The sequence below is a fragment of the Plecotus auritus genome, assembly GCF_963455305.1.
Source record: "Plecotus auritus genome assembly, chromosome: 7".
NCBI classification, from domain to species: Eukaryota; Metazoa; Chordata; class Mammalia; order Chiroptera; family Vespertilionidae; genus Plecotus; species Plecotus auritus.
Window position 1 is genome coordinate 25,949,780 of NC_137774.1, and position 22,134 is coordinate 25,971,913.

Genomic DNA, 22,134 nt, shown 5'->3' on the forward strand with positions numbered 1-22,134 from the left:
GCTTGGAGGACATAAAAGCCTAGATCCAGCTGAGAGGTGCTACCAATGCTAGGTAACTTCAGAAGTCAGGTCCTGGGGGGTTGAGTGACTGAAGCTAGCAAAGGAGGGGCACTGTGCACCCCTCTCTCAAGGAGGCCTGGGTTCTGACCATAGGCAAGGCCTATTGAGGTGGGACTGGGTATGAAGGTGCAAGTGAGGGGCTGGGAGGAGCGGGATGGTGGGGCTCTCTTCTCCCAAATGCACCGTGAGCTTTGGACACTTACTGGGCGTGGGGTCTTGTTGTAGAGATGAAGCTGCTCTTGGCCCTAGCCGGGCTCCTGGCCATTCTGGCCTTGCCCCGGCCCTCTGAGGGTGCTGCTCCAGGTAACAGTTCAGAAGGAAGGGAAAGGTGGTATGCTGGGGGTGGGTCCGAGTTCCAGGGATTCCTTCTTCAGTGAAGGCCACCCTGGCTCTGGGGTCTCACGGGAAGGGGGGTGCTTTGGGCCCAATCCTGACCTTGCAACCCCTATTCTGGGCAGCTGTCCTGGGGGAGGTGGAGACCTCAGTGGTTGTGACCTGCCTGGAGGAGGCGAAACGGCTAGTGGACAAGGCCTACAAGGAGCGACGGGAAAGGTGGGTGCCAGGCACTGCCCGGCTCTGGGCAAGGCTGCCAGGCCTTTCGGAAAAGAAGCAGGCATGGGAAGTGGGGTGGGGCCCTCTGTCTGTTTGTCAGTCTTTGAGTGTGAGAATATCTTCAAAGCCACCCCTCCCATGGCCTTGCCTCTGCCTGGACACCCAGGTCCATACTGGACACCCAGGTTTATTAAGGGAAACCTTCCTGTCTGAGTCTGTCACACTGTCCTGTGTGTCCATCTGCTGGGCTGGGGCTCTGCTGAGTGTCTCCGCCCACTTTCTCTGGCCCTTACGCCTCCCTTCTCCAGCATCAAGCAGCGGCTTCGCACTGGGTTGGCCAGCCCCATGGAACTCCTGTCCTACTTCAAGCAGCCAGTGGCGGCCACCAGGACAGCTGTGAGGGCTGCTGACTATTTGCACGTGGCCCTAAGCCTGCTGGAGGGGAAGCTGCGGCCTTTGTTGTCAAGGCCCTTCAATGTCACTGGTACTGCTGCCCCTACACCCTAACGCTTGCTCCACCAGTGACCCCTCCAAGCGACTCTACCACCTCCCAGAGATCCCCCCAATTCCTCTCAGGGACATCGAGTCTCCCCTCCATGTTCTAAGACTCCCCCCTCCCCCAACCAAGGCTTCTCAGCCTAGGATAGGAAGTGAGGGGCTCAGCTCCCACACCCCTCGTTCCCCTGCCCGCAGACGTGCTGACACCCGCCCAGCTGAATCTGCTGTCCAAGTCCAGCGGCTGCGCCTACCGGGACGTGGGGGTGACGTGCCCTGAGCAGGACAAGTACCGCACCATCACGGGGCAGTGCAACAACAGGTGTGCCTGGCGCGGGGCGGCTCCTTGGCCGGCAGGCGGTTCTGGGCAGCGTCCCGGTCCCTGGCCCGCCCAGCGCCACCTAGCGTCCGCGTCCTGTCCCCGCCCTGCAGACGCCGCCCCACGCTGGGCGCCTCCAACCGCGCCTTTGCGCGCTGGCTGCCGGCGGAGTACGAGGACGGCGTCTCGCTGCCCTACGGCTGGACGCCCGGGGTCAAGCGTGGCGGCTTCCCGGTGCCCCTGGTGAGCACTGGCCGGCAGGGAAGGCGTGGCCGGGCCCAGGCGGCCCTGGGGCAGCCCCTGACGTCCGTGTCCCGCAGGCTCGCGCCGTCTCCAACGCCATCGTGCGCTTCCCCACGGAGCAGCTGACCGAGGACCAAGAGCGTTCGCTCCTGTTCATGCAGTGGGGCCAGCTGATTGATCACGACCTCGACTTCACCCCTGAGCCGGCCGCGCGGGTCGCCTTTGTCAGTGGCCTTAACTGCGAGACCACCTGCTTGCAGCAGCCACCCTGCTTTCCGCTCAAGGTGCTCACTTCTTCCCGCCTGCCGGGTGGGGAAAGCAGACATCATTCCTAGAAGTGGCCACCTCCCTCTGTGCTCAGGTTTCCTTCCCCAGCTCCCTAGTAAGGCTGACCCCTCCCTCTCTTCTCTCCCCCACCCCCCACCACCAGCTGAGGTCTTTCCCACAGTCCTCCAAACCTCTGTGCATGGGTACCCGATGCTCAGTCCTCTTTCCTCCCCACAAAGGGGCATCTTCCCCGCAGCCACGTTACACAGAGCCTGGGTTGTGGGGCCTGGCTGGTTTGTGTACGGAGAGTAGGAGAGAAGGAAGGAGAACCTGAGAGGCGGGAAAGGGACCGGGAGGAGAGAGACCAGAACAGGAAATGGAAAAGAAGAGGAGCGGGAGGGAGGAGCAGACCCAGAGCAGAGAAGTAGTGAGAAAGGATGTGAAGGGGGAAGGTCAGAGGACTGGTGGGTTCACCTCTGAGGAGCCCCACGTTCCCTGCCCAGCATTCTAGTCATCAGCCCTGGAGCTCAGAGGCACTCTGCACGGGGAACCTCAGACGGCGATCCCTGTGGGCCTCGATAAGCCCCCTGTAGTCTGAGGAAGCCAGAAGTCCTGAGGGACCCTGTTTTGGTGTCTGGGTCTCCCCCGCTGGTTCTTGGCTGCAGGCTGCTTCCGAGGTGGGATCAAGGCCTTCAGGAGGGTGGACAGGGGGAGAGCCACTCCTGCCCACTGTCCCTACCTTGGTGAGCTGGCTGGGTCTCCCTCTGTGCACACAGATCCCACCCAATGACCCCCGCATCAGGAACCAACAGGACTGCATCCCCTTCTTCCGCTCCTGCCCTGCCTGCACAGATAACAACATCACCATCCGCAACCAGATCAACGCCCTCACCTCCTTCCTGGACGCCAGCATGGTGTACGGCAGCGAGGAACCCTTGGCCAGGAACCTTCGCAACACGACCAACCAGCTGGGGCTGATGGCCGTCAACCAGCGCTTCAGGGACAAGGGCCGGGCCCTGCTGCCCTTCGACAACCTGCACGATGACCCCTGCCTCCTCACCAACCGCTCCGCGCGCATCCCCTGCTTCCTGGCAGGTCAGACCTGGTCAGGGACCTGGGATGGCACAGGGGTGCCCCCTGCCGGAGCCACAGAGGGCCTATTTGTAAGCAGCTTGTACCCTCACCAACTTCATGATATTATTCCAGTTGCCTTGGTGACAAGTTGATGGAGCCAGAAAGGAAAAAAAACAAAAACTCAAACCTAAGAAGGAGATTCAGAGATGGTCGGAGGAGCCTCTGTCCATTCGCTTCTCTGTCTGTCTCTCTTTCCCTCTGGACTCTGGCAGAGAGGACAGTTGAGTCCCCAGGGTCAGGGAGCTAAGGGACAGAGAACAATGTGAGGCCCTCACTCTCTTGAACCACATCGTCAGTTAGGTAGCCACTAGCCACATGTGGCTATTTGCACTTAAATGTAAGTTAATTTAAATTAATGTACATTAAATATTCAGTTTCTCCACTGCACTAGCCACATTTCATGTGCTTCACAGCCTCATAGGCTAGCGGCTCCCATTCAGAAAGTTCTGTTGGACAGTGATGCTCCATATCACCTCCTGCCCATCTTGAGTCCCTGTAATAAGACAGAGTGGGAGTTTAAATGTAAAAAAAATGTAAAAAGCTGGCAGCCCTGGGGATACCACTGGGGCAGTAATGGTGCCCATACTCAGAAATTTTCCAATTTTTCCCCCCACTGGGTCTCTTAATTGTCTTGAACTTTATTTATTTTTAAATTTTTGTTTTTCAATTACAGTTGACATTCAATATTATTTTATACTAGAGGCCTAATGCATGAAATTCGTGTGAGGGGCTTGGCCCCTGACACCCAGCTTCATCTGAAAGGTCATCTGGAAGGACGTCTGGTCTAACTAGCATATTATGCTTTTATTATATAGATTAGTTTCAGGTGTATAGCATAGTGGTTAGACAGTTGTATAATTTGCTCCAATTTGTTTGTTTGTTTGTTTGTTTGTTTTTAGTAACAGAACATACTTAGGTAAGAGATGCATTCTTTATTTTTACATTTCATTTTATCTGTGGGGTTTTTTTTATTAACAATTTTTAAATTTATTTTAAAAGAGAGAGGGAAGGAGAGGGAGAGAGAGAGAGAAACACTGATCAACTGCTTTCTGCACTCGCCACTGGGGATCAAGCCTGCAACCCGGACATGTGGGAATCGAACCAGCAACCCTTTGGTGTGCGGGACAACATGCAACCGACTGAGCTACACCGACCAGGGCTACGCCACTGTTTTTTGTTTTTTAAAAAATATATTTTATTGATTTTTTACAGAGAGGAAGGGAGAGGGATAGAGAGTTAGAAACATCAATGAAAAACACTGATCAGCTGCCTCCTGCACACCCCCCACTGAGGATGTGCCCGCAACCAAGGTACATGCCCTTGACCAGAATCGAACCTGGGACCCTTCAGTCCACAGGCTGATGCTCTATCCAGAGCCAAACTAGCTAGGGCTACGCCACTGTTTTTTAATGTAGATCCAATAGTGGGCCTGGGCCCTTCCCTGTGACCTCCCAACCTCTCCTCCTGGTGGCTTCTCTGGCTGAGCCCTGGGGAGGAGTGCAGTGTGGACTTTTTGGGCTAGTGAGGGAAGAGCTGCACTCCTCAGCCAGTCTCGGCTGCCTCCCGCCTGGGTTGGCAAGTTGCCTCTCCCAGACCTGGATCATCATGATCTCTGGCTCATGGGATTGAAAAGCTGCTGTCATGGAATTTCCTTCCCACCAGCCTTTAGAGCTGGTGAGGACTAAACCCAGTGCCCTGCTGAAACGGACCTTGAGCCCTTCCAGAGAAGGGTTGGGGGAGGACTAGAAGGATCAGGGGTCTAATTCAGTTTTTTTGAACAGTCTCAGGAATGTACTTTAAACATCCTGTGTTTTAGCCCCCTTCCCTGAATAGGCTGCACAGTTAGCATGTAGTCAGGGTGGGGATGGCAACTTTGATCAGAGTTAACTCAGAAGGTAGTGGCTTTCTAGAGTCCCGTGTTGAGAAGGATTCTGAGGTTGCATCTGATTTTAGCAAGTTAGAATGCTGTGATCGTTGGCTGTTTCTGACATGGGCATGGAAGTAGGGAGTGCCAACAGGCATGCTACTTTTTGGCTTTCCCTAAATCAAGGGAATAAGTCAACCAGGCAGTGTTCATGGCTCTCCTACTTTGTACCAAGCACTGTGTTAAACCCCGTGCGCCTACATGCGTGTGTGGGGTGAGAGGTCAGATACAAAAAGGCAAAAGACAGCAAGTCTTGTTCTCAAGGAGCTCCCAGTCTCAGGTATGGGAAGGTAGCAAGTCATATGTCAGATCTGACCCCTATTGAATGAACATCTCTGACCAGCAGTGCCTCTAGACCAAGGAAGAAGCTATTGTGGTGGACCAGGGAATCACCACAGGCAGGGGAGGTGTAATCTGAACATGCTGTGCAAAGATGGGTGGACTGGGTAGGAGGCATTTCAGGGGAGGGAGTTTCAATGGAGCAAGTCCTTTCTGGGATGGAGGACTTAGGAGTGACTTCCATCCTAAGGGGACACCCGTTCCAGTGAGATGCCCGAGCTCACCTCCATGCACACACTCTTTCTGCGGGAGCACAACCGGCTGGCCACACAGCTCAAGAGCCTGAATCCCCGCTGGAATGGAGAGAGGCTCTACCAGGAAGCCCGGAAGATTGTGGGAGCCATGATCCAGGTAGGCAATCCTGAGCATCGGTGATGCCAGGGGTCAGGCAGAGTTGGGACCCACACGTGCCTCTGGCACATGCTGTCTGACCTTGGGCAATTTAATCTCAAGAGCCTCCGTTTCTTCATCCATGATACTGCAGAGTAGAGGACATATATGAAAACACCTGGCGGATGCTACATGCCTGATAAGTGATGCTTGTCTTCCATCTTCTCTTTCCCAGGCTTGCTCCCTGTCTATTCTTCTGTCCATTGAGAATGGAATTGGGAGGGTTAAGTTGCTGGGTCTAAAGTAGCAATTCAATAAATTCCTCTCCTTTCCTTCATCTCATTGTCACTCTTGGCTCTTTTACCCACTCACCTATTCATTTTGGCTTTATCCTAGCTCACTCCATCTCCTTAACCTTGTTTATTCCCGGGCAGTGTTCCTGGTTCTCTCTTCCAACCCTTGATGTTCCAGCACTCCCATCCCCCATCCTCTCCTGGAGACATAAACACACACACACACACACACACACACACACACACACACACACAACTTTTTAAAACTCTGGTAGGGGAGAAAGCAGAGGGTGAGTTTTTGAGTTGCACCAAGAATTTAAGTGAGATTCATTTAAGCCTCAGAGGAAATTCCAGAGTCTAGATAGAGTTGAGATTGTTCTATATCTCTTCCTCATTGGGGAAAGTCACCTAGGGTGGGTGGTCCTTTTCCTTTTTGCCTCCCCTCCTTCCACAGTCATATATTGAACCCTACTGGGAGCCAGGTACTTGCTGGGCACTGAGCAATTCCAAGAGAAATGAGATATAATCATTGCCTGCAAGGAGTTTTTTAGTAAGAGAAATGAGACATTGATAATTCCAAGTCAAGGGAGTTATCAATGACTAACAAAGCCCCTTTGTTATTTAATCCCAGGCAGAGGGCAGCATAATTACCTTTAATTTACATTTGAGGAACTGAGGCTCAGAGAGGTTAATAACTTGCCCAAGGTCACACAGCAGGCAAAAACTCTGCTTATGCCCTAGGTGCCATTCTGTTAGACTTAGATCCAGTGCTGTGGGAGGTAAGTTCCCTGGCCACAGAGGGATGGGAGAGATCCCCAAACCAGGAGCAGGTGGCAACTCTGCAGGGAGGGGTGAGTAGAGAGGCCACTCTGAGTAACTTTTCTTTAGATCATCACTTACCGGGACTACCTGCCCCTGGTGCTGGGTCCAGAGGCCATGAGGAAGTACCTGCCCAAGTACCGCTCCTACAATGACTCGGTGGACCCTCGGATCTCAAACGTCTTCACCAACGCCTTTCGCTATGGCCACACCCTCATCCAACCTTTCATGTTCCGCCTGGACAGTCAGTACAAGCCCACGGGGCCCAATCCCCGTGTTCCACTCAGCAAGGTCTTTTTTGCCTCCTGGAGGGTTGTGCTGGAAGGTGAGTGGGACCTAGGCCAGGAGAGAGTGAGCTGGCAGCTGAGGGTCGGGTAGGGGTGGGTTTGGCCACAGGGAACTAGGGCAGGAGAAATCCTCTTTCCTTCCACTTCTGGGGGTCTGATCTGACTTTCCAGCCTCAGTTTACCTGACTTGCTTCTACATCTAACAATAAAGAATGGGGTGGAGATGGCTCATAGGGAGCTGGCTCCTTACTGTGTGTTGTGACTCTGAGACCCAGGAGACCAGGGGCATTGGGAGCACCCTGACCTTGCAAGTCTGAATGACATAATCCCCTGAGACCTTGATGCCCCAGTGAGAGCCTTCCCACTGGGTCCACCTTGGCACCAGGAGCTGCATATGCCCAGCCCTCTTCTGCAGTCCGCCTGACCCTACCATGGACTTATCTCTGACGCCTACCTGAGCTCTGATACTGAGCCAGACACCCCTTCCCCCCAACCTTGCTCCTCTTGCCCCCAGGTGGCATTGACCCCATCCTCCGGGGCCTCATGGCCACCCCTGCCAAGCTGAATCGCCAGAACCAAATTGTGGTGGATGAGATCCGGGATCGGCTGTTTGAGCAGGTCATGCGAATCGGGCTGGACCTGCCCGCTCTAAACATGCAGCGCAGCCGGGACCACGGCCTCCCAGGTGAGGGGCTGCAGGATCCTCCTCCCATCGCCACTCCAGTGTCCCCAGCTACCCAAGACTTCCTCCAGCCCTAGCACCTTGCTCTTAGGAATCGGTCTGAGGTCAGGCACTTACCTCTCCCTGGGCCCACCTTGTCCATTTTCAGTAATGCCTGGCCTCCTGTGCATTGCTGTAACCCTTAAACTTGGAGCATCATCATAATAACAACAAGCCCCCTCACCTCCATAGTCTGAAAATCTGTCTCCATCATCATTTCATTTTGCTCCATTTTACATGAACTCTGAGGGGAAGAGTATCATCACGCACATTTTACTGATGAGGAAACAGGCTTGCAGAGATTCAAGACCTGCCTAGGTTCTCCAGCCAAGTCAGGAACAGAGCTGGAACCCAAATCAGCCTGACCTCAAAGCCTGTGCCTGTGTAATGGCACAGCCATTGTGGCTGAGCCTTCTAGACACACTTCACCCCTCACAGGTCTGAGATCTCCAGAGGAGGACAATGAGATGTCCCTATGCTTGGACCTGACAGGAGTTAAGGCAATTTAGGGTTTGCTTTAGGGTGGGAGGGCAAAGCAAAGACAGAGAGGGTCCTGAAGCAACTCAGCTGTCCCCTTGGCCTGAGCTAAGGGTTCAGGGTTCCCCAGGGGTCTGTAGCCCGGGAGAAGCCCTTCTTTGACCTCCCCTCCCTTCTGTGACTCTGTATATGGCCTTGGTGTATCGGGAAGGAGCGTTTTCTGAGATGCACCCACAGCCACCTCTCCCCTCCCCCGACACAGGGTACAATGCTTGGAGGCGTTTCTGTGGGCTGCCTCAGCCCCAAACAGTGGGCGAGCTGGCCACGGTGCTGAAGAACCTGGACCTGGCCAGGAAGCTGATGACGCAGTACGGCACACCCAACAACATTGACATCTGGATGGGCGGCGTGGCCGAGCCCCTGAATAGCAAGGGCCGCGTGGGCCCGCTCCTCGCCTGTCTCATCGGGACCCAGTTCAGGCAGCTCCGTGATGGCGATCGGTGAGGAGGCAGGTGGAGTGGTCCAGGCACGCTGTGTGGCCCTGGTCCTGTCCCTAATCTCTTGGGTCCCCAAGTTTTTCCAGTGAAATGAAGGGCTGAAAGGAATCCATGGCTTCCCAGTATATTTCAGGAAACCTTAAGGGGAGCTTGAATGTGCTCTGAACCTGCTGGGGGTGCAGCAAGGAGGGACCTGGACCCCTGGCTGTGAAGGAGGGAAGACAGAGAAAATGCCACCCTTTACTTCTCTGTGTTTCGGGTGCCATCGTGGTGCTGTCAGCCACTATTGAACAGTCACATGCTTCTCCTAGTGTCATTTCATTGTGATTCTGACATCTGTGGTACCTAGTTCTCACCTAGCCTGTGGTATGCCTTTGGGAAGATTAGAAAAAGGTGTCCCTCTCGAGGTGGACAGATTATAAACACCCCCAAGATTCTCTCCATCCCCGTGGGTGCAGCTCAGGCCAGGGCCCAGTATGGGCCCAGCTCCCTGTCCAGCGTTAGTGGTGCCCACAGGTTGCTGGGGGAGGGCATCTGGCTAGCTGGGCTTTACTCTGTGCATTGAGTGGGGCTTCACTCGTTTGGAAACCCCTGGTTGCCTGAGGGCCGGGAGCTCTCCTGTGCTGTAGAGTGGTGTCTGCTGTGGTTCTCTTGCATCCAGGGGGTGGCTCAAGCCAGGTGATGCCCTGCCAGCCCAGGAGAGCCTCAGGTGCCACGACCGTGGTGTTCCCATGCAGGTTTTGGTGGCAGAACAAGGGCATATTCAGCAAGCAGCAGCAGCAGGCCCTGGCCAAGATCAGCTTGCCTCGCATCATCTGCGACAACACAGGCATCACCACTGTGTCCAAGAACAACATCTTCATGTCCAACAAATTCCCTCGGGACTTTGTCAACTGCACTAGTGTCCCCAAGTTGGACCTGGCTTCCTGGAGGGAGAGGGACTAGAGGCTGGGTAAGGGGGTGCAGCAAGGAGGTGAAGGCTGGGCACACCTGGGCTGGCAATTGCAACCACAGCTCTTTCTTCCCTAGGCACCACCCCCCCCCATCTCTGCTCTGGGTGCCAGCCGAGAAAACAAATGACTAGACATGCATTCATATGTGTGTGTGCGCGCGCATGTGCAATGTATATAAATTGCATTATGTGTGTGTGTGCTCTGTGAACGTGGGTAGTGTGTTGGGTGCTGTGCATGTGTGTCCTTTGTGGTGTGTTTGCTGTTTCTGTGAATATTAAGTGTATGAAGTCAGCAGAGTGGATTGGTGAGGAGCACAACAAGCTCAGGAGCTGGGCTGCTTGGGTTCAAAGCCCTGCTCTGCAGCTTACCAGCTGTGCGACCTTGAACACATTACTCAATTTTGCTAAGCCTGCGTTTCCTTCTTGGGAACAGCCACTGTTACAGGGGTCATGGTTCCTTACAGGGCTCGTTTGCATCCTCCAGTTCTTTGATCATTGAGCACTTACTATCTGCCAGGCACGGTGGTAGGCATGGGAACCACAGAGAAAGGCAGACACTGTTTCTTCCCTCGTGGAGCTTACACCTCAACAGTGTCCTGGTTCAAAGGCGAACCAGGGACCCTGGAGGAATGGCCATTAGCACTTGGGCTGTATGTGGTGGTTGAGTTATGGGCCGAGGTGAGCCAGGCTCAGTCCATGGATCCCTTTTTGCTTCCTTACCCTGTTCTCTTGCTTATTCACAGGAGCTGCCTGGAGAGGAACTGGGGCACATTGGCTCTTTTGTACCATTTGTTTGTACCTGACATTTATGATAATAAAGTAGCACTGATGGGGATCTTTACTCTGTGTCTGCAGTGGGGCTAGTCTCAATATAGGGCTTGCTCTGGGTTCTGAACTTGAACCAGTGTGGTCTGTGCCTCAGGGCCCTATGTTTTCTGAATTGGGGGTGAGGGTATCCAGCAGTCTTCCTTTAGCTGATCCATTCATGGGAGGCAGTCCGTTCTTAGACGTTTAGGGGCTGGGCCAAACCAAGCAGACCCTCCTCCCTCACCTTCCTCCCACATCACCTGGAGAACAGGAATTGTGCCCACCAAGTTCTTATTTTCATTCACTGCTCTAGTAAATATTTGCTACACACTCACTCTGTGTCAGGTGCTGGGAAATAGAGGAGACAAAACACTGTCTTGCAAGAAGTCAGGAGCAGAGGTGTGATGGGAAGGGACCTCTGGGTCCTGAATCCCTGCAGCCAGCACAGTGGTTCAGGGACCCTCACATGGTAGACTTCTTCTTAGTCCTGGCTTTATGTGGCCAGAGCTGAGACAAGGGAGGAGGATACTTCCCTATTGCCTGGAGCATGACCCCTATAATCTGAAAGATGGATTCCCTCTCCCTCCTCCTTCCCACATTTAGGGAGGGGCACCCTCAACTGGGAGCCTGAAAGTGTGTAGGATGCTAGAGCTAATGTACCCATAGGAGGCCCAGGCCACATTAGGACCTCACCAGAGCAGCATAATACTTATCTTCAGTTCACTGATGATGAGTATGGTGCTTTGAGATGTGAAGGGGCTTCTCCGAGGCCTTGAAGAAGTGGGTACCAGAGCCAGGGCTACAGCCCAGGTCTTCCGGCTTCTGGGCTGTTCCCACAAGATGGTTAAGTACCTCCCATCCATCCCCACCTCCATCCCACCAGGGAGGGCAACTGGAGGCCCTGGCTGGGCTGACCTTACCCAGAGAGTCATTTTATTTAATTTATTTATTTTAAATACGTTTTTATTGATTTCAGAGAGGAAGGGAGAGGGAGAGATAGAAACATCAATGATGAGAGAGAATCATTGATTGGCTGCCTTCTGCACACCTCCTACTGGGGATTGAGCCCACAACCCGGGCATGTGCCCTTGACCGGGGACCCTTCAGTCCGCAGGCTGATGCTCTATCCACTGAGCCAAACTGGCTAGGGCCAGGGGGTCATTTTAAAAGAATACATGAATATGTGTTGGCTAGCAGCACAAGGAATATTCTGGAGATGTCCCTTTAGAGGCCTCCCAGGCTCCAAGGTCTGCCCTAGAAGGGCCTCTGGAAGGGAAATTAACTCTAGATAGAGGGGAATCCAGGCTTGGCTTTCCTCCCTGATCCCTTGACATTGCCAGGCCTTCTTTCTCGCCTTTCTATGGCCATTGCTCCTTTTCCTGGGAGCCCCTTGCCTCTTCTTCTTAGAGAACTCTTTGAAATTCTACCAAACTAAGCCCGCTCAGCCCCCCAGACCCATGCACACCTCTTAGTGATGGAACTGTAACCATCTAGTTACTTAATTGGCAGTGATTCCAAGGCCTGCCTTCCAGAAGGGAACAGTGTCATTGCCAGCATCTTTAGTCAATCATCAGGTGTTTATTGAGTGCTTACTGTGTGCCAAGCACCTTGCTGGGTGGCACGAGAGACCCTCAGAAGCAGGTCAATTCCCTGGTTCAAGGAATTTGCAATCTAGTTAAGAAGAAAGAGGAAAGATAAGGGTGCAAAGTCCACAGCCTTGGCCAAGACTTATTCCAGGGAGACGATAGGTGGCATCTGGCAAGCTAGACTGGAAGGACATCTCGGCAGGTCTACATCATGACAAAGGAGGATTTCCCCAGGCAGAGGGGATGGGAGCAGTGGATTTCAAGAGGAAGAACTGGAATGGCCAAGGCTCTGGCCTTGGGCTTGCGTGGGGTATGCATCTGGCAAGTGTAGCAAGACCTGGCTGAAAAGAAGGGCTGGGACAGGGTGTGGAGGACTTAGGGAGTGGTCATTGAACTTGCTTGAAATGGCATCATGGACCAAAGGGTGCTTTCCTGCACAGTGTGGAAGGTCCCTAATTCCCCACTGAGGCCCAGGGTGAGAGGTCCAGCTTCTCAATGGTTGAGCAATCCACAAAGTCGTGGGGGTAGCTGTTGGCCTGGAATGGGTTCGGCGGGACTTTGGTGATGTGGGTGTTGTCACAGACAAGGCGTGAGAAGGACATTTTCTGTAGAGAGTCCCGTTGCTTCTCAGTGAAGACCCCAGGGTTCTCCCACCAGAACCTGCAGAAACAAAAGCACAGTCTGTATATATAGTCCAGCTGTTGGCCCTTCCCTGCCCTGCCAACGAGGAAGGAAGGAGGTCATGGGAACATGCTGAGGTCTGTGTTAGTCCTCACGCAGGAGCTGGGGACACCCACCTCAGGGAAGGGCCTGCCCTCCTCTGCCCTCCCACTGAGGTTTCACTTACCTATCTCCATCTCGAATCTGCTGGAACTGTTTCCCCAGGAGGCAGGCCAGGAGAGACCCCACCCGGCCCCTTTCTACCAGAGGCTCAGCAATGCCCCCAATCCAGATGTCAATGTTGCTAGGGGTCCCATAGAGATCCAGTAACTTCTTAGCCAGCATTTTGTTCTTCAGCACAGCACCCAGCTCTGCCAGTGTCTGGGGCTGCAAGAGGTCGCAGAAGCCTCTCCAGGAGTTATACCCTAGGCAGAGAGAGTGAAGCTGTCTCATCCCAGGGACTACTTGTCCAAAGCCCCCCTTACGGACCTCCCCACTCCAGTTCCATCAGCTCCAGAGTCTAGCTTTTGTGATGAGGTTCCACTGTTTTCTACCTGTGGTACGTCAGTCTCAAGAGGGCTAGCAGGTTATGTGGGTCCAGACCCTATCCTAAGCACTTATGGAAACTGGAGGACAGAGATGTTAGATAACTTGCCTGAGGTCACATCACTAGAACTGGCACAGGTGGAATTTGAATCCAGGTAGTCTGGCTCTTAATTATAACATTAAATTGCCTCCCCTAGGTCTAAAAGAAAGGCCCCATAGTCATCAATTTCCTTCTGTTCTCCTTTTCTAATTTTTTTCTGGGCTTTCAAACTGGTTTAACAAGTCAGTTGGTGATCCCTTTTCATTTGGGGATCTCCAAAATGGTACCAGATATGTTCTCTTGTTTCTACATTAGGGAGAATGGGAGATTCCATTTCACAGATGAGCAAATGAGTTTTAAAAATCGGTATATCTGCCTTCTCTTTTAGAATTAATCCGATCCTCAGGATGATAGAAGAGAGTCCTCTAGAAACCCAGAAAGTAGCTTAATGTTCCCCAGGCCAGGTCAGACCCAGGCCCACTCACCAGGCATCCCGTGGTCCCGGCCACGCTGTATATTAATGGCAGCCAGGTCGAAGCCGTGGATCTTGTGAGTGGGCTGGAAAAGCTTGTTGCGCAGCTCTCCCGTCATCATTTTATTCTGCTTCATCGACTTGGACTTCTTGGCCAGTAGGCCCCGTACCAGAGGGTCAATTCCACCTGCAAGGAACCTGGGGATGAGGGGAGGGTGGGGACATCTTCCACTACTGCTCCCTGCCTCCACCAGACATTGTCTCTCAGGTTAAAGTAGGGCCAACTGAACTTCTCCAGCTACAAGTGGGGAGAGAAGAGCACAGGGCAGCCTGCAGGGTGTGCTGTTGCGCTGGGGGAGGGGGTAGTCCAGACAGCCTGCTTTGGGGTGGAAGAAAGGGCCATTTGTGAAATAATAGCATGAAGAAAAGAATCAGAATTTTTTTTAAAAACCCTCACCCGAGAATACGTTTTTCATTGATTCTAGACAGAGAGGGAGAGAAAGAGAAACATTGATGTGAGAGAGAAATATCAGTCAGTGCCTCATACATACAACCCGACTGGATGTATCGAACTCGCTACTAAGTATGTGCCCTGACCAGGTATTGAACCCACGATCCTTGGGTGCATGCGATGATGCTCTAACAGAACACCAGCCAGGGCAAGCTTCAGGAATTTTTCCAAACTCCAGTTTAGAGAGTTGGCTCCTTCTCCTTCCATATGTTCCCTTAAGGAATGGTGCACCATAGGAAAAGGTAGCAGAAATCTATAGAAAAATGGCCCTGACTTGGCACTTAATAGAGGTGGAAAACCCTAGAGGGGAGCAGAGAAGAGCAATTTACTTACCAAACCCATCAATTCTTTCTACAGGGAAGAGGGAAGCCTGACACAGGGAAAGGAGGTAGGAAAAACCTGGCACCTTAAAGGCCAGATGAGGAAAGAATAATAACTAGAATTTATTGACCACCTCCTGTTTGTCAGGAGCTGTTGCTGGGTGCATGTATATTTATTTATTTATTTATTTATTTATTTATTTATTTATTTATCTATTTATTTATTTATTTTAAATAAATCTTTATTCAGATTATTACAATTGTTTCTCCTTTTTCCCCCCATAGCTCCCCTCCACCCGGTTCCCACTCCACCTTCTGCCCTTACCTCCCCTCAACTGTCCTCATCCATAGGTGTATGATTTTTGTCCAGTCTCTTCCTGAACCCCCCAATACCCCTTTCCCCCTGAGAATTATCAGTCCACTCCCTTTCTATGCCCCTGATTCTATTATATTCACCAGATTATTCTGTTCCTCAGGTTTTTAATTCACTTGATTTTTAGGTTCACTTGTTGATAGATATGTATTTGTTGTTCATAATTTTTCTCTTTACTTTTTTCTTCTTCCTCTTCTTTAAGAATACCTTTCAGCATTTCCTATAATACTGGTTTGGTGGTGATGAACTCCTTTAGCTTTTTCTTATCTGTGAAGCTCTTTATCTACTCTTCCATTCTGAATAATAGCTTTGCTGGGTAGAGTAATCTTGGTTGTAGGTTCTTGCTATTCATCACTTTGAAAATTTCTTGCCATTCCCGTCTGGCCTGAATAGTTTCTGTTGAGAAATCAGCTGACAGTCGTATGGGTGCTCCCTTGTAGGTAATTAACTGTTTTTCTCTTGCTGCTTTTAATATTCTCTCTTTGTCTTTTGCTCTTGGCATTTTAATTATGATGTGTCTTGGTGTGGTCCTCTTTGGATTCTTTTTGTTTGGGGATCTGGGCGCTTCCTGGACTTGTAAGTCTACTTCTTTCACCAGGTGGGGGAAGTTTTCGGTCATTATTTCTTCAAATAGGTTTTCAGTATCTTGCTCTCTCTCTTCTTCTGGCACCCCCATAATTCTGATGTTGGTACGCTTGAAGTTGTCCCAGAGGTTTCTTACACTATCTTCAACTTTTTGGATTTTTTTTTGCTTTTTGCTTTTTAGGTTGAGTGTTTTTTGCTTCTTTGTATCTCAATTCTTTGACTTGATTCTTGTGTTCCTCTAGTCTGTTGTTGGGTCTCTGTATAATATTTTTTATTTCAGTCAGTGTATGTTTAATTTCTTTTCTTTTTTTTAATAAATCTTTATTGTTCAGATTATTACAGGTGTTCCTCTTTTTTCCCCCCATAGCTCCCTTCCACCTGATTCCCCACCCCACCCCATGCCCTTAGCCCATGCCACTGTCTTCATCCATAGGTGTAAGCTTTCTGTCCAATCTCTTCCTACACCCCTCAGAGAATTGTCAGTCCACTCCCTTTCTATGTCCCTGATTCTATTATATTCACCAGTCCATTCTGTTCTTCAGATTTTTTATTCACTTGATTTTTAGATTCACTTGTTGGTAGGTATGTATTTGATGTCATTTTGTTGTTCATAATTTTTATCTTTACCTTTTTCTTCTTCTTCCTCTTCTTAAAGAACACCCTTCAGCATTTCATGTAATCCTGGTTTGGTGGTGATGAACTCCTTTAGCTTTTTCTTGTCTGTGAAGCTCTTTATCTGACCTTCAACTCTGAATGATAGCTTTGCTGGGTAGAGTAATCTTGGTTGTAGGTTCTTGCTGTTCATCACTTTGAATATTTCTTGCCACTCCCTTCTGGCCTGCATAGTTTCTGCCGAGAAATCAGCTGACAGTCGTATGGGTGCTCCCTTGTAGGTAACTAACCATTTTTCTCTTGCTGCTTTCAAGATTCTCTCTTTGTCTTTTGTCCTTGGCATTTTAATTATGATGTGTCTTGGTGTGGTCCTCTTTGGATTCCTCGTGTATGGGGTTCTGTGTGCTTCCTGAACTTGTAAGTCTATTTCTTTCACCAGGTAGGGAAAGTTTTCTGTCATTATTTCTTCTAATAGGTTTTCAATATTTTGCTCTCTCTCTTCTTCTGGCACCCCAAAAATTCGGATGTTGGTACGCTTAAAGTTGTCCCAGAGGCTCCTTACACTATCTTCATATTTTTGGATTCTTTTTTCTTTTTGTTTTTCTGGTTGGGTGTTTTTTGTTTCCTCATGTTTCAAATCTTTGGATTGATTCTTGGGGTCCTTTGATCTACAGTTGAGTTTCTGTATATTCTTTATTTCAGACAGTGTATGCTTAATTTCTGACTGGTCCTTTTCCATTTTTTTGGCATTCTCACTAAGATCCTTAAAGGTCTCACTAAGTTCATCAGCGGTTTTTAGAAGATTCTTGAGTAACCTTATAAATGTGGTTCTGAACTCTATGTCGTCCAGTAGTTTGCTTTCCTCCATTTCTCTCATTCGTGACATGTTTCTTTGTCTCCGCATTTTGCTGCTTCCTTGTGTTGATGGAGTGGCTTTGTGTGGTAGGTGACCTATAGGGGCCAGTAGCTCAGCCTCCCCAATCACCTGAGGTGGACGCCTTTGGTACACCCCTTTGTGGGCTGAGTGCAAAGTCTTGGTGTAGTTAAGCCTTGATTGCTGTTGGTACACTGGGAGGAATTGACCTCCAGGCCAATTGGCTGTGAGGACCCGCTGTGTCTATAATGGAAGAGCTGCTGCGCTGGAGACAAGCTTATGGTGTAGGACTTGTTTCAGTGGGGCTTTGGTGCTTACTGAGTCTGCCTCTTGAATGTGTCACTTATGGATGTGAGGAGTTGAAATCTGGTGTCTCACACTGACCACTAGGTACACTGGCTTCTGGATCTCCAATGGGGTGCAGGTTAGCTACTGTCTGAGGCCACCCAGCAGTAGCTACAGCGAGAACTACAGTTTTCTCCTCTTTGCTTGGGGTTTGGAGGTTTTGGAGCTGTCTGACCTGGGCTGCAAGTTTGCTAGGTTAAGCTGCGATAGGGCAGGCCATTCATATGCTAAAGCCGCTGCTTGGAGCTTGGGTGGGTTCGTAGATTGTGCAGGGCGGGGTCTCAGGGCGTGACCAGGCTAGGGTGTGGCAAACAGCGATGGCTGCCAGTAAGCTGGCTCTGCGTCTCCCGACCGTGTCCCCGCGTTCCGGGCCCCAGCACAATAAACAATTATTCCTGCGCGCAGCCCTACAAGCAAGCCTCCCTCACTTTCCGACCCCACGGCAGACAGTCCAGCTTCTCCCCGTAGGAGTTTGGGTTTCCCGCGTCTCCCCAGAAACTGGAGTTTGGAGTAATCGGGAGCTTATCTCCCTTCGGGTTGAAAACAGCAGCGCTCCCAGATGCCCGTCGCCAGCCTGATTCGCGTGTCTCCGTACCTCAGCTTTTCAGCGCTTGTGCACCCCTCAATGCTGTTTGCTCTTTCCTTCTAGTTGTAGAACTTCCACTCAGCCAGCATTCCCGTGGTTCTGGGTGATAGACGTTTTGTCTTTCAGTTGTAGTTTTGAAATTGTTGTGCGAGGCAGCAGTTTAGGTGTTTACCTACGCCGCCATCTTGGATCCTCCTGTTTAATTTCTAGTTGGTCCTTCTTCATATCTTAGAGGGTCTCGTTATATTTATCGGCCTTTTCTAGGATATTCTTGAAAAGCCTTATAACCATGGTTTTGAATTCTATATCCAGTCGTTTGTTTTCCTCCATTTCTTTCATTTGTGATCTGTTTCTTTGATGCTGCATTTTCATTGCTTCCCTGAGTTGGTAGGGTAGATTTGTGTGCTAAGTTTCCTATATGGCCCAGTGGGTTGGCCTCCCCAGTTAACCTGAGGTGGACACTCTTGGTGCACCCCTTTGTGGACTGTGTGTGCTGCCTTGTTGTAGTTAAGTCTTGATTGTTGTTGGTATCACTGGGAGGAACTGACCTCCAGGCCAGTTGGCTGTAAGGATCAGCTGTGTCTACGCTGGGAGAAGTTCGGTGCTGGAGACAGCCTTATAGGATTAGACTTGCCAAATTTCAAAAGCTTCTGTGCTCAGCTTGGATGGGGTGGAGTCTCAGGGCGGAGCAGACAGTTTTGGCTTCCAGTCAGCCTTGCTCTTGCGCGCGCGCGCCTCCAGATCTCTGTCTTCCCTGGCTCCCAAGTTTCCGCCCGAGAGTCCAGATTCCCCCCGTGAAAGTGTGGGTCCCCAGGGGCTCGCCTGGAACTGGGGTTGAGTGCAGTCAGAACTGGGGTTCAGTGCAGTCAGGAGCTTCTGACTCCCTTCTGCTAGGGAAAGCCTGTGGCAACCTCCGCAGCCTTTGTGCTCACTGGCGCGCACACCTCCAGACCCCTGCCCGCCAGGGCTCCCCTGGGTCCCCGAGTCTCCAGGTGCCTTTCTCTCTACCTGACAGTCCAGACTCCCCCTGTATGAGCCTGGGTCCACGGGGTTTCGCCCGGAACTGGGGTTCAGTGCAATCAGAACTGGGGTTCAGTGCAGTCGGGGGCTTCCTTCCCACTCCCGCCAGAGAAAGTCAGCCAGGCTCTCAGCCGCCCTTCCTCTCTGCACGCACAAAGCCCCTTTGCCGTACCTCCAATTCTCTGTGAGCTTTTCTCTTTCCTTCTAGTTATAGAATTTTCACTCAGCCAGCTTTCCTGTGGTTCTGGATGATGTCCGTTCTATCTTTTAGTTGTAGTTTTGAAATTGTAGTGCGAGGCAGCAGTTTAGGTGCTTACCTATGCCGCCATCTTGGTTTCTCTGGGTGCACGTATATTTAAACAAATGGTTATACCCTAGCGAGATAGGTACTATTATTGTCCACATTTTACAACTGAGGCCCAATGAGGAGAATTCCCTTACCCAACGTCATACAGAAAGTGCTTAGAGTCTGACTTCTAAGCCAGGTTTCCTTAAAAGCAGGCTGCAGGGTGAGACAGCCAGGTGGCAGCTGGCTGAATGGACTTACCATCTTTGACAATCCTCCAGCTGTTGAAGAAGAGGGTGTGCAAGGGGAGCTCTGGTTCTGGACCCCATGGCTGATAGTTCTCATCCAGGCGGGACACAGTGGAGGGAACCTCCAAGTGGCCGAAGCGGAAAGCAAAGGTGAAGACATTGGAAATTCGGGGGTCCACAGATTGATTGTAGCCTCTGTAAGGAGGGATCCACTTCTCCAGCTCCACACCTAGCACAATGGGTAGGTAGTCCCTAAAGGTGATGATCTGGAAGGAGAAACAAGTCATGAGGAAAGGGTGCGAGAAATGCTGCACCATGGAGAGATAAGTTTCTGGTTTTGTTTTACTGAAAACAACAAACTAACATAAATGAAGAATTTTTTCAAAAATAGAAAATCTTGCCACCACATAACACAATAATTATATTAATGTTTAGTCTTTCTAATATTTGTCGATACAATATACATTTTACATAGTTGTAATCCTAGAGAAAGAAAACTTTTGCATTTGGCTTTTTCATTTAACATTTATCACATTCCTACCTAACTCACAATGATGTAACTACATGTGTATACTATTCTAATGCGCTCATGGGTCCTTCTCTTACTCTTTTACTCTTAGGTTGTTTCCAATTTGTTCAGCAGCACAGACTTTGTGGATGGCATCCTTGGAGCAGGCGGTCTGCTCCTCGGTCTATGGGGAGCAGCAGGAGACAGAATCCTGCTTTTGGCCACAGTGGACTGGCCCAGTGTGATGGCACTTGATCTGAAGGGACGGGGGTGGGAGAGGGGGGGCATGTGGGTTTTCATTTTCTACCATGTGCAGAAAAGCAGAGAAAACCCATCTGCAGAGAGAGTGAGGAACAAAGAAGTGGAGAGGGGAGCAGAGAAGAGAGAGGGACAGAGTGAGAGTAGCTGCTTTCATTCCAGATGGTTTCCCATCTCTGGCTCTAACCTTAACTGAGGCCCAACTATACTCCCTCTCCTGGAGTTCCAGAAGAAACCCTTATCAGCTCCCACTTGACACATGTATAGGATTGAACCAGTCCTGAATATTGCACTAGCCTGAGTGGGTTTATTTTTCTTGTTGTCCAAAAAGCCTTACTATGGATGAAATTGTGTCCCCCTGAAATTCACACATTGAAGCTCTGACCCCCTACTGTGTTCGGAGATTGGGCCTGTAAAGAGGTAATTAAGGTTAAATGAGGTCATAAGGGTGGAGCCCTAAACCAATAGGAGCAGTGTCCTTATAAGAAGAGGGAGAGACATCAGGTTGGTGCATGCTCAGAGGAAAGACCCTATGAGGGCACAGAGGAAAGGCAGCCATCTTGCAAGCCAAGGAAAGAGGCCTCATGAGAAACCAAGCCTGCTAACACCTTGATTCTCCAGCTTCCAGAACTGTGAAAAAATAAATTCCTGGCAGCCTGCATAAACTAACACAAGCCTAAACTCGGATAATGTTTAGGTAGATAGTTTTTATTCTTTGGATAATTTCCTATAAATATCTTCAGCAGGATGAACCTCAAGGAAATTATACTAAATGTAAAAAGCCAGTCTCAAAAGGATTCATACTGCATGGTTTCATTCATGTAACATTCATGAAATAACGTAACTGTGGCGATGGAGAATGGATTAGTGGTTGCCAAGGGTTAGGGGTATGGCAAGGGGAGGGTGGATGTGACTGTTAAGGTTATCATAAGGGAGTTTTGTGGTTAGGGTGGAGTTAAGCATCTTTATTGTGGTGGTGGTTACATGAACCGACATATGTGATAAAATTGCATGGAGCTACACACACCCACACACACATACATGCATGATTTTACTTATAACTGGTAAGATCTGAATAAATGCTATGGTTTGTATCAATGTTAACTCCCTGCTTTTGATATTGTACCATAGTTATACATAATCTTGGCATTGGGGGAGGCTGGGTGCATGTACATTTTTTTTTTTTACAACTTCTTGAGAATCAACAATTATTTCAAAATTTTTATTTTGAAAATATGTACAGCCGAAACCGGTTTGGCTCAGTGGATAGAGCGTCGGCCTGCGGACTGAAGGGTCCCGGGTTCGATTCCGGTCAAGGGCACGTACATTGGTTGCGGGCACATCCCCAGCGGGAGGTGTGCAGGAGGCAGCTGATCGATGTTTCTCTCTCATCGATGTTTCTAGCTCTCTATCCCTCTCCCTTCCTCTCTATAAAATATCAATAAAATATATTTAAAAAAAAAAAAAGAAAATATGTACATGATTAATATCAACATATCAAGCTTTCTAAGTCTTTTCTAGTTAGTCAACCAGCCAGTCAACAAGAACAATGACTATGCCTATGACATGTGGCTTAGGTGCAGAGAATTGAAAAAAAAGATAATCCAAATAAAGAACCAAGATAACTGCTATGTACCAACTCCAGGAGCAATGGAACCTCCAGTGCCCTGTAGGCACCAGCACAGAGCATACTGAGGGCCAACATATGAGTGACTCTGTTGAATACTCTAGATCCGGAGATTCATTTTGGGGAAGAGAAGTTGAAGAAACAAAAGGGAGGACTTCGAA

At 50.2% G+C, this 22,134-nt stretch overlaps 2 protein-coding genes across 5 annotated transcripts in view; one reads left to right on the plus strand and one right to left on the minus strand.

The window, feature by feature from the left end:
• Nucleotides 1–38: 38 nt before the first annotated feature.
• Nucleotides 39–20,325, plus strand: MPO (myeloperoxidase). Of its 4 annotated transcripts, none has more exons than XM_080680813.1 (14): nucleotides 39–168; nucleotides 286–363; nucleotides 519–612; nucleotides 921–1,096; nucleotides 1,306–1,429; nucleotides 1,540–1,669; nucleotides 1,747–1,953; nucleotides 2,713–3,031; nucleotides 5,524–5,684; nucleotides 6,845–7,100; nucleotides 7,577–7,747; nucleotides 8,523–8,760; nucleotides 9,495–9,709; nucleotides 20,201–20,325. In XM_080680813.1, the coding sequence occupies exons 2-13, from the start codon at nucleotides 288–290 to the stop codon at nucleotides 9,700–9,702; spliced, it is 2,160 nt and encodes a 719-aa protein (XP_080536939.1). In that variant the 5' UTR covers nucleotides 39–168; nucleotides 286–287; the 3' UTR covers nucleotides 9,703–9,709; nucleotides 20,201–20,325. The 4 variants fall into 4 exon arrangements, with proteins under 4 accessions (XP_080536939.1, XP_080536936.1, XP_080536937.1 ...); XM_080680810.1 differs by lacking the exon at nucleotides 20,201–20,325 and adding an exon at nucleotides 10,453–10,549; XM_080680811.1 differs by lacking the exon at nucleotides 20,201–20,325 and adding an exon at nucleotides 10,453–10,549 and having other exon boundaries at nucleotides 42–178.
• LPO (lactoperoxidase) overlaps nucleotides 11,470–22,134 on the minus strand; it is a gene marked incomplete at its 5' end in the record, with an annotated part of 35,334 nt that continues 24,669 nt past the window's right edge. The window contains 4 exons of the mRNA XM_080682102.1: nucleotides 11,470–12,762; nucleotides 12,950–13,187; nucleotides 13,834–14,007; nucleotides 19,594–19,846. Of these exons, the coding sequence (XP_080538228.1) occupies nucleotides 12,555–12,762; nucleotides 12,950–13,187; nucleotides 13,834–14,007; nucleotides 19,594–19,846 (873 nt within the window). The 3' untranslated portion in view covers nucleotides 11,470–12,554. The remainder of the gene's footprint in view (nucleotides 12,763–12,949; nucleotides 13,188–13,833; nucleotides 14,008–19,593; nucleotides 19,847–22,134) is intronic.

Excerpts from the sequence above, each read along its gene's own strand:
- MPO (XM_080680813.1), top strand. The coding sequence starts at position 288 with ATGAAGCTGCTCTTGGCCCTAGCCGGGCTCCTGGCCATTCTGGCCTTG. Across the intron at positions 1,430-1,539 it reads ACGGGGCAGTGCAACAACAG|ACGCCGCCCCACGCTGGGCG; the intron begins GTGTGCCTGGCG and ends CCCGCCCTGCAG. Across the intron at positions 7,101-7,576 it reads CTGGAGGGTTGTGCTGGAAG|GTGGCATTGACCCCATCCTC; the intron begins GTGAGTGGGACC and ends TCTTGCCCCCAG.